General features: G+C 31.9%; 1 protein-coding gene across 1 annotated transcript; it reads left to right on the forward strand.

The window, feature by feature from the left end:
* Positions 1–7,195: 7,195 nt before the first annotated feature.
* Positions 7,196–11,654, forward strand: LOC119832033 (putative phosphatidate phosphatase). The gene is made up of 6 exons (XM_038355620.1): positions 7,196–7,280; positions 8,313–8,464; positions 8,840–9,031; positions 9,883–10,050; positions 10,366–10,542; positions 10,960–11,654. The coding sequence occupies exons 1-6, from the start codon at positions 7,211–7,213 to the stop codon at positions 11,053–11,055; spliced, it is 855 nt and encodes a 284-aa protein (XP_038211548.1). The 5' UTR covers positions 7,196–7,210; the 3' UTR covers positions 11,056–11,654.
* The last annotated feature ends 625 nt before the right edge of the window (positions 11,655–12,279 follow it).

Raw genomic sequence — 12,279 nt, forward strand, 5'->3', positions numbered from 1 at the left:
CAGATTCGAAATTCAAATGTAATATTTTTTTATAATTAAGTGTAACAGTATTTATGGCCAGACTAAGTATTTATATAATATATTTGAAACTTCAATATCTTACAACGATCTTCATATTTCAGCAAACTTAATGTAAGGCGTTAAATTAAATATAAACTCAAACATTTATTTATCCAATTAGACTTCCTATAGAAGCACTTTTGAATCGTCATATTACACAGTTATAACATTTACCACCGGTTCGGAAGGCAGTTTCTACATAAAAGACCCGGCAAGAAACTCTTTAGCATATCATTTAAAATCTCAAAAAGTACTGAATCGATATTCAAAATTCATTCAAACTATTCATTAGTATGGTTACGGGATAGAGGTGCTTTTTTTTATTTCGGTAAGCAGCTAATTATTTACTATTATACGTAAATATAACTGTCTGCTTAGTTTCGTGTAATTATTATTTTGCTTTTTCGAAAAATATATACGCCTTGTCATTTTTAATGGCAATGTCGCTTTCCATTTATATAGAAAAAAAATTCACAGGATATTTTATTTCTATTTCTATGTGATCTTACAGGGTGATGTCGTATTACAATGTATTTTCGATGCATTCTAACATTTCCAGAGTTACAAAATAATTTACAGATCTTCCTCTTACAATCGTCTTTTAGCCTGGCTGTTGCAACATGCAATTATATTTTTATGTTTTATTAATTCTATATATTCCTAGGTGCCCTATTGATGTCTATTAATGTTTTCACAATAAGTACACACTAAAAGGCCATAATATTACTGTTAATTAAAGGTTTAGGAAATAATCTGTTAATTTTTGCATAACGTCTTTCCAAGGAAAATTATAGTCAATGTTTAGGCACATATATACCTGTACTTATAAAAGATATGGATAACTTGAAAATAATGAATTAAGAACCTTCCTGGGTTTTGGTTGGATACCGATTTCTAAAGCCACCAAATTGTTTCTGCATTTAATATTTTTCTACCTCTATTCCTCTGTACATGATGATACACCACATTGTTTTGTTATCGTACATTAAATGCATTTTCCATTACGGAAAAGATATGCATAACCTTATACTGCTCTGACCTTTGTATTTCTCGTTTCTTTTGTGTGACAAACAAATAGATAATTATACTTTGACTTATATCCTAAGTCTAATGACCGGTTCAAGTATTAAACTAAATATAGTGAACACTTAATTAAGATTTGGAACCAATTGATTTTGTGTTAATGAAGTTAGGGAATGCGTTAATCTTAACTAATAATATAAAGCTGAAGAGTTTGTTTCTTTGCACGGTAATCGCAGGACCTACTGAACCAATTTCGAAAATCCTTGTCCATTGAATAAGAACATGAGTGCTATGGGCTTCGGCCACACGGCCTTGTTTTCAGTCATATCTCTCTATACTAATTATTATAATCATCAAATTTCTTACAACGCTTTTAGAGTAAAGCGGAACTGATGGCATATGTAGGTATTGAGATGATCGACCAAATAAAATAGAAGAAAGGCTGTAGTGTGTGTAAAGTAGTGTGGTAGTCGTATATTACAATATACACATTTACATTTACATTAAATCTATCACATGTTGTTAACTAGGTTTGACTCTACGAATTTTACACCCGCTAACCCCAAACAAATTAAATGCGATAATATTACAGCCTCGCTGCTGTGATATCGCTTTATTTATTATATTATTTTTAAACTTTCGTTTCGATTTACTGTATGAATTTTCTAAAATAATCTCATATACAGAACACCATTCGTCGACTCATACGCAACATGATGAACTTGTATACAACTAAGTATCAGCCTAATATGTATGTAATTTTATGGACAACTAGCTGCGCGCTGCGGTTTTACCCGCGTAAGTATCCCGTATCTCGTAGGAATATTGGGATAAAATGTTGCCTATATGTTATTCCAGTTGTCCAGCTTTCTACGTACCGAATTTTATTGCTCAGTAGTTTTTGCGTGAAAGAGCAACAAACACACATCCTTACAAACTTTCGCATTTATAATATTAATAGGATTAGTAGGATTAGTAAAGATTACCTATTATGATTGTCATTCTTACCACAGATAATAATGCTATTAGCCTTACTAATATTTTAATGGCGAGAGTGTGTTTGTTTGTCTGTCTTGACGTCGTATCGGAGCGATTGTATGATACGATTTTTGTGTGTGAAGATAATAATATATAGGAAGATAGAGAGTGACATAGGTTTATATTACCTATGTAAAAAATTCACATTCCCTTACGAATTTTCTATGATCACAAGGCCGAGGGCGGTTAACAACAAGCTAGTTAAACGTTTTTTTACTCATTATCCTGAAACATATAAAAGCATAAATATTTATAGTACACGCGGGAACATGCAATGACTCTTATAATCTTATCAGGGAAGTTTACACCCAACGAAGTTTAATCATTCTGATAAGGGATTTAAACTTTAGCCTCAGCTGACCCGATTACCGTACATCAAGATAAATGTATCTATTTGTGTCATTTATAAATTAATTAAAATATTTCATTAAAAATAATTGATTTTATTTATGAGAATCAGTTTGATACGGGAGAACTTCACTATAAATAGAACGAATTCATAACTTTTAAATATTATGTAGCTTCTATTATTTAATGGAAAAGTTAATATTAAATTACTTATTGTTAGATAGAGTAACAAATTGTATATAAAATATTATATAACCCATACAATTACAGATAATGTAACAGAATCTATTTAGCTATAATGAATATACAATTATCACACAGAACCATTCAAAATTGCGCCTATGATAATTTAAGAATAAAATAGTTATTCATTGATTATGAACCTTATCCTGAGTTAATCAAAACTATACAATTCATAAAGTGGTTTTGGTGACTTATTATATATATTTTCTGACCAATGACGTAGAATGTAAATATATGAACATACATTTATTAAGTGTTTATAACGATAACATTTTTTTTTTATTTTATTATAAATTTTACAAGAAAATAATACATAGAATCATGTCGACTATTATTCCAAGAACACAATCTTTTTATAGTTACGGGTTTATATGTAATCAAAATATGTACGCTTGTAATAAAATAAGAACTGTTTAAAAATATAAGCGGCAATAATTCAAGGCTGGGATTAAGAGATCCTCGCCTCCTGATTCAGTGTGTTGATCGCCAAATTGTTTACCAGCATCCTATCAAAAGAATGACAGTGTAATGTGTATGGAGATATCAAAATTCAAGGAGTGGCTTATCAATAGATGTTTTAAATTATTTAACGAATTTCTTTGATTTTAATGACCACTACGACGATTTCAACATCATTTAAAAATAACAGTAAAATCTAGTATAAATTATATCAACAAACTGTGCATGATTATTGGACATAGAAACATGCAATAACAAGCAAAATTAAAATAAATCAAACAATAAAATTTAAAAATAATTCGCAAATATTGTTTGAACTGTAACAAATTACCCAGTATAATAGTTGTATGTCCATTTGTTGGCGAATTGTGTGAATTTTCATAAATTTTTATACCTACAAATATGACAAAAAATATTCCATTTCATTTCATTATAATATTCAAACAGCACAAAATATAGATATTCCGCGACCATATAACCTAGTTTGGATTATAAAAGAAACAAATTTTGTAGAAATCAATTTAATAAATAAAGATGAATTATTTATACAAGCCTATTTCTAATGTCATGATTAGATCGTTGAATGCAGAAAATACTTCCGTAGAATTTCATCATTAGATTACTTATCACTATTTTATTTTGAGCCTTATCTATTGACGTCATTTAATAGACTTTATTTTTAATCGAATACATAACAATCAAATGTTTTAGTTATGTGCTTAGGCTATTTTGTATGTTTGGTTAACTGGTACTTACGCACAATTATAGGGAAAAAGGCAAATTTTTCACGTTACAACATAATTTATCTTTCGTCAAAGTGCAATGACATTTATAAATATCTACTAACAATAATTTTAAACCTTTTAAATCTCATTCAGTTACATGTTGGCCCTTATAAATTCCATTGAACATGACCAACAATGACAGAAGCTGATCTGATAAACTTACAATAAAACGATTCAATTGTATGATAATCACTAAATTCAATAGTCAATACTGCCCGGTCGATGACAGTTCTTTTATGATTTTGTTCACCTCAACAGCTATGTTTACTTCGTAAGGGAGACATGAGACGAGGTTACTTTGGTGTACTTTTTCTGAGTTATCTGTTCTACTTATTAGTTTTAATTTCATCTTTTAATCCAGGTACAATGGCGTATCGAACCTATGAAGTTTTATATATCTATAGTTTATTACGGATAACATAATACCTACTATAGTAGGTCTTACTACACAAAAGAAAAACTTTTTGTTTGTTGGAGAACACTAAAAAATCGTGTTTAATGTTATTTTATAGAAAGACGTGAAAAGCGGCTTATATATTAATTTCAAAATTCGAAGATTTTAACAGTTTAATCAAACTAAACTGTAATGTTAAATCATGTTTTTTTATTATCTTTTGTAAGACCCCTAGTATATCTTATATATAAAATTCTCGTGTCACAATGTTAGTCTCTATACTCCTCCGAAACGGCTTGACCGATTCCTCTGAAATTTGGTAAGCATATTGGGTAGGTCTGAGAATCGGCTAACATCTATTTTTCATACCACTAAACGATAAGAGTAAGGCAGAACAGCGTTTGCCGGGTGCAGCTAGTTATATATATAGTTCATATTGTGTAGTTCATATTATGTATAGTTCATATTATGACTACAGAACTAATAAAATTGTATTTTCGAGTTATCAATTTAAATAATAACTTGTTGCAATGCGTGGTAATCTTAAGATAATATAATTTATGTCTGCGTACAACGCACGCCTCCAACGTAAGCGAATCACACACGCTCGGCGATGCAATAGCGTGGCCGCTAATCCACTTTATCGAAAAAGATATTATTTTGATACGAAACAATGTTACAAAATATATTTTCGAATATTCGTTTACTACGAAAGTTATCTCGTATAAATATATACTATGGAATTGAGCTTCGATTTGGGGCAAATGCGATTTGTCGTGGTGCACAATGAGTAGGTATTTTTTATTACGAGTATTAATGTTCAATATAAATTAATTACTGGAATTAAAATAGTTAATTTTATACCCGAAGCAATTTGATAAGTAATTGAATATTATTAATATAGCTCACTCGTATAACTCTTGTTATATAAATATTTTTTTATATTTTCCGTAGGTATTGTGCAAAATAAAGATAGTGGGAAATTTGTTTCACAAATATATTCTTAAACAATTAAATCGGTTGTAAAAAAACAACAACATTCTAAAAATATATTATTCAGTATTTATATATACAATGTTAAAATTGTTATCTACATTGTTTTTTAATACAAAAAGGTTTGTTAACCCACTTGCACTCGTATGAACACGAACCATAAATTTGTTGCGTATAAGTTTTAATCAATTCTTTTTTTTATTCCTAATAGGGAAGCGCTTGACCACGATCTCGCCTGATGGAAAGCTGAGATGTGGACTAAGATGGAGCGAGCTTCCCTGGAAGCCACTGGTTCACTCTTCTCTTGAATACCTCCAGATTGTACTCGTTGGGGAACACAGACTCAGGAAGCATGGTCCAATCCCTTGCGGTTCGAATAAAGAATGTGGAATCGAACCGCTTAGTCCCGGGTACACGGAACGTCCACCAAATAGCGGTGCCTAGAGTCTGTGCGCCTCAACGACGAATTCTTATATATTTACGAATTCATCGACTACACAACACTGGCACCAAATTAAAGACGACAACTTTAAAACTTTTGTGATAATATAAAGCAGCTGCAAGAAATTTTAGGAATCCTTTATCGAGTAATGGAAAAGTATAGGCTAAACAAAAAATAAGTAGTAAATGGTCACACACATTAAACTACAATATTTAAATGTTTAGAAATTAAATACTTCTTAATGGAATTTATTCATTATATTCATTGTCAGTCTCCCCGTGACCATGATCGGCGTAAAGTGTTCGAAACCTCAGTTTGAATTATATAATTGATCAATCGCGTTTAAAGTCTGTCAAAGTCTTTAATTTCTGATTGCATAACACTCGCGTATAATCAAACACAAGAAAATACTATACCTTAACGTTTCTGGACGGGGTTTAACTTTTAAAATCCCTCCTGGCTACACCCACGCAACTTAGCCTAGACTATGACAAATCTTTACAGGAAAATAGTACATTTAAAACACGAGGCGTCAGTCATAAGATAATGAATGTTTAGACTTAGGCGTAATCAACTTTGCGGGGAATTTTATGTGTGTAAAAACGATAATACACAAATTGTAATACTGGATTTATGTCAATAATCTTAATGTAATGGCCTGAACCCTCATCCCACCTGCATTGAAATTAAGTATGGGTTTATGATGATGATAAACTGATGAGGTTTGTATGGGTCGATCCTGTGTTCGTTACCCCTCTCCTTCTTTTGTGAAACACCTGTCACCAGAACTCAATTGCATGATATGATAAAAATAGTTGGCAACTTCCTTTACTTTAGAATGTACGTAATCTACTTCAAATATCGTAAAATTACTTACAGGAAGAATATCTTTTTATTGTGTCCGATTACTGGACAAAAAATGATCTGTGTGAATTGAATAATTTCATGAAGCTATAATTTTCTATACTATATAATTCAGTTATGTCATTATCATCGTCATCATCAGTCCAAATATGTTCCCACTGCTGGGATATAACTATGAGAATTCAGACCATAATCAATTACGTATTTTGTAATAATTTCGCATACATTTATATTTTAACATGTAAAAAAATATAAGAACTATTTTATAAAACTACGACAAAAAATACAAGCATAGCTTATAATAAAAATAATTACATGCTACACAAAAAGTAAAATATCCATCACGTTAAACACCTAAATATGACAGTTACCAATTGATCTAAATATGATAAGAATTCATTTTAAGCGCCTTAACAGAGCTTTTGGTCGACTAATGTACGATTAGGGGCGAGTATTATCCAACTATGAGATAACGAAAGCGGCTATCGTATCGTACGCTATCAGACGTATATAACAGCGAGTTGCTCATCCAACTCACTCAGTGAGCAATCAACCGGCATAATGTCGCGCGAAGAAATTTCGATGCACATTCTGAGAAAATTCGTACTCGACTGCTTTTGTATATCAGCACGTAAGTTCGCTTTCTACGTCTATTGTAAACAAATAATCATTGTTTTTAAATGTTTTCACTAATTATGTAAGAACATTACAACTTATTACGTTATAGCTTATATTTATTTTAATGGCATTATTATTAATTTTTCTTGTTTGTTGTTTATGTTAGATGTTTTCAAGTGTTTAGATTTAATCTATGTTGTTTTCCATTTTGATTTTAATTGAAGACTGGTATCCAAGAATGTGTCCATTTTTTCGCCATCGTAAAAATATAAAACCTTAAGAGTTCTGCGTTCATAAAAACATAGACAGTTTTTAAATTGTGGTTAAATATACCATACAATACAGTCAATAGCAGACAATGCAATTACCTTTAAAAATAAATACCTACATTACAAGACATGTTCTGATTTAGCTTTTGTCACTGAAGTCAACACTTTTATATTGTCAAAATATCTGAAAAAAGTAATTCTATACCTATAGCTTAATTACATTCAGTTATTCGTTAGTTAATGGAATCATTCCTTAAGATTTTTTTTTTCATTCATTTGTTATTTTTTTATTTCTCATTTTACTATAACCCTGAGCTCTTTCGAAGCAGTTTTGTTGCAAACAAAGCGACAAGACGAATTTATACATGTGTAATATGTGCCTTTGCGTCAAGTTGCTCCTTCCTGTGTCGACACAAATCTCTATTGTCAATCAGTTAAGAGCTATTTTCGTTCATAATTATATCATACAATATACATAATATATGCACACAAGACCTACTCTGTAGTAAGAAAAGACGAAAAGTTTATTTTATATTCATTTCAATAAATCACTGAAACTATTTTTATAAAAATTCTACATACTATATATACAATATGTACATACAGTGTGTATATTTCATGTTATGTATAAAATAGTATGTACGAACACTTTAACAAATGAAAGCAACAATATTTTTTTTATTTATTCCAAATTTAAAACAGTTTTTGCTTGAATACGTGCGTTAAGGCCTTATAATCAACGTTTCCTGATTTCCTTGTTTTTTTTATTTTTCTAGTGGTAGTTCTGATATACGTAACATGGGATGTTTGGATTCCGTTCGAGCGAGGCTTCTTCTGCGGTGACGAGAGCTTAATGTTTCCCTACAGGAATGACACTGTCACCACGCCGGTGCTCAGGCTGTATGGGCTCGCCTTGCCTATCTTAGCTGTAAGTGTTATATATACTAGAGATAAAACTGTGTAAAGATATTGGAGATATAGTCCAGTAGAGCGATTGCACTGAAAATGTAGAGTTAAATTTTGATTCTCTGATTGATTCTTTGGCGAGTCGGCGTATTGTATATTTTTTTTCCATAGCCCAAAAAATTTGGAAAACTTATTTCAAAACTTATTACTTTAATCCGCATAATAATTGCCTACTTAACATAATTATTATTACTCTTAACAAAAAAGTGTTTAACAGATAACTTTAAATTTGATTTATTCATCCTGCACTGCTCGGCACAACGCAGTAATCACATTCTAACATAAATAAATACAGCGATATTATACCCACGTATCTATATATACAATAACTTCTCAGTTTCTTATCTGCGAGTGGGTGCTCCTGCGCAATGAAGATGACACCCAGCGCTGTTTCAACATCCCCCTGCCAATGTGGTTGCGGGGCTTCTACTCTGTGCTCGCTTGCTTCGGCTTCGGGACTTGCTTCATCGAGCTAACCACGAACATCGCTAAGAACGTGATCGGGCGACCACGGCCGCATTTCTTTGATGTAGGTATAATACACTTTTGGGGTAATATAATCGTTACTAATATGGTTGTACGTATTATCAATATGATTTCTTAAATTAAATAAATAATGAATCAGATATGAGAATTAAAAACTTAGATGTAATTGGAAGAAATATCTATTATTTTAAAAGCTTTATCAATTAAAGTTTATCGTATATAAATGAATATATATTATATTATTTTATAAAAAGCTATAGATAATATGTATATGCATTTCACATAAAACACGCTACAAAATAATGTTTATTTTTTGTAATTATGAATAGTAATTGCAAATAAATAAACAGAAATGAGATACCATTGCTATAGCCAGGAAACAGAATTGCAACTAATATAGATTATGCTCAAGGACTCATATACAATCAATGATAACACGACACTAGTTGCTAGGTCTGTATTAATTACAATTATCTCAATAAGATGTTGAATTATTATGTAATTATATTAATTAATGATCCTAAATCAAGACTGTTTTATATAAGTAGGAGTTAATTAAATCTACTACTAATATTATAAATGCGAAAGTTTGTAAGGATGTGTGTGTGTGTTTTTTGCTCTTTCACGCAAAAACTACTGAACCGATTGCAATGAAATTTGGTACGTAGACAGGTGGACACCTGGAGTAACATATAGGTTTATTATTATTCCTGATATTCCTACGGGATTCGGGCTTACGCGGGTGGAACCGCGGGGCGCAGCTAGTACGGCATAATGATAATTTGACACTTTTTTAATGAAACGTGTCAAAGCTTTAAGAAATTAATCCAATGTTACCTTAACTCATCAAGCGATCAAATTATACAACTCCATAGCTTTTTATATTTTCCCCAGTTGTGTCGTCCGTCGGTCAATTGCAGTGACCCCGCCTGGCAACATCGGTACATAGAACGAAATGAATACACGTGCACTGGCAACTTTACTGAGAAGTTTAACGACATGCACATGTCCTTTTTGAGCGGCCACTCTGCTTGGTCGGCGTATACCATGGTCTATTTAGCTGTGAGTATGGTTGTAGATGATTTTTTATTATGTACAATGACGGTAAAAAATAATTATTTTGAAAAAAAATACATATTGGTGGTTTAATCAATATGTAGGTTTGAAGACTGCCTGGATCATGCCGTATATAACCAAAATTCACCTATATAACAAAAATATCTACATTTTTGTGGTTTTGTAATGAATAATTATTAAACATCTTTATTACTGACTTCGCCCGCGTAGACAATTGGATAAGGAAAAAAACAAACAAAAAAAGGGCCGTGGTAAGCTGGAAATAAACGAAGAATTTAAATAGAAAATCTTAATTTCTAGCTCTACCTAGAAAAAAGGATGGTATGGCGAGGCACCCGCGTCATCCGGCATGTGCTCCAATTTTCCGCTGTGATGCTGAGCTGGTTCACCGCTCTGTCCAGGGTGTCGGATTATAAGCACCACTGGAGCGATGTACTGGCTGGCTACTTCCTGGGACTCACCTTTGCGGTGCTGGTGGTGAGTTTTGTTGTTATAATATTTACTTTCTATTAAAATGTCGTATATCCTTTACGATATAAATTTGGGATTCGGAAAATTTGCCGCATAAATAATTGCAGTAAAGTACATACTTTTACCAATTCAGTTGTTTACTTTGTACCGTTATTTATTATTAAAATCAAATTATATCAATAGTTTGATTTCAAATTTATATAACAAAATCGAATTTAGATTTCATTTTAACACACATGTTGCATACTATATCGTCTACTGAGCGTCATCTCACGCATACGTACATCTTAATTTACACACATATAAATCAATAGCTTCATAGCTCTTCCAAATTAAAATGTTCTAAATAGTCCTATAATATAAATGTGACTAATTCCATCTATTCTGTTTTAAAAAGGTATTCTGATACATTTTTCTCCACAGTGGACCTGGGGAACAGATATCCTGCAGCCAAAGAAGAAACACTCTCCCGTTCCACTTCACGAAGTTTCACATCATCAGGTCGATGGACCGGCGTGAAAATAATATAGAATCTTATGCTATACACGACTGAGGCTGGAACCTTAGTTGTTGGCTTCATTTCTTCATTTTGTAAGTTGACGTAGGGTGTACAAATAATTTGTAAATAGTTGTAAATAGATTATATCTGAGTAAAATATTTGCTGTTACGTTATAATTACATTTTAACATACAAAAATATATTTATTAATTTTTATAGATATATTTTACGAGAGTCGATACGATACAGAAAAAATTTATACCGGCCGAATTGAGAACAGGCTCCTTTTTTTAAGTCGGTTAATGAGGTCTTGATGTATCTAAGCTTGCCTCTTCCACTGGTTACACACTCTGTGTCGACGATTTTAGAAACAAAGTTTTAAAGCCAGTGTCACAATGCCTGTAATGTTCTGTGTAATCTGTTCAACAATGACAAGTAAGAAAATATTCAAAGTCGAAAAGTGTTAGATAGACTATCAGTGACTTTATCAGCAAGTCCTTTTTTCGTGTCACAGTCGGAAATGGAGCTGGTGGGACGGCTGTAAGCGCTACCACCGCCCAGGAACACTTGGAGGCATAAGGTCCATTGCAGATCTTACGCCTCCGGGTAGGGATTGAGAAAGGATTGTCGAGAGGAATAAAGGAAAGGACTAGGAAGGGAAAGGAAAAGGATATGGGCCTCCGGCTTCCCCACTCACCCGAACGAAACACAGCAGAATGCTATTTCATGCCGATCTTCTGTGGGGATATGGTACTTTCCCGGTGCGAGCTGGCCCAAATCGTGCCGAAGCGTGCTCAACTATCACATACAAAAACTCATGAAACTTATAGGTTATATATAAGATAATTCATTCATAATTATTATTTGTAAGAAACAGTACGCCTTCGACAAGAAACAGCAAATATTATATTTATAGATAAAAATTAGTTTGTTAAGTAAGTTAAGTATTTTCGTTACTAATTTGGTTTGTTAACTATTGTTTTAGTTCAAATAAGGATCTCAGTTTAATATTTGTTCACAATTTGTAACGCCTGATAGAATAATATAGGCAAATTTTTATGTCGTTTAGTGTATTCTTTATCAAGGACTATTCAACCGTTTAATCTTGATATTTACATTGTGTATTTTTCTTTACAAAAATCCTTGTAAGTAATATTTACAGCCGTGAATCTTCAAAAAATATACTAAGTTTAAAATGTACTATATCTAATATTAAAAATTATGTTTCCGTCAGATTTTGTATC

This window comes from Zerene cesonia, chromosome 14 (genome assembly GCF_012273895.1).
Source record: "Zerene cesonia ecotype Mississippi chromosome 14, Zerene_cesonia_1.1, whole genome shotgun sequence".
Lineage (NCBI taxonomy): Eukaryota > Metazoa > Arthropoda > Insecta > Lepidoptera > Pieridae > Zerene > Zerene cesonia.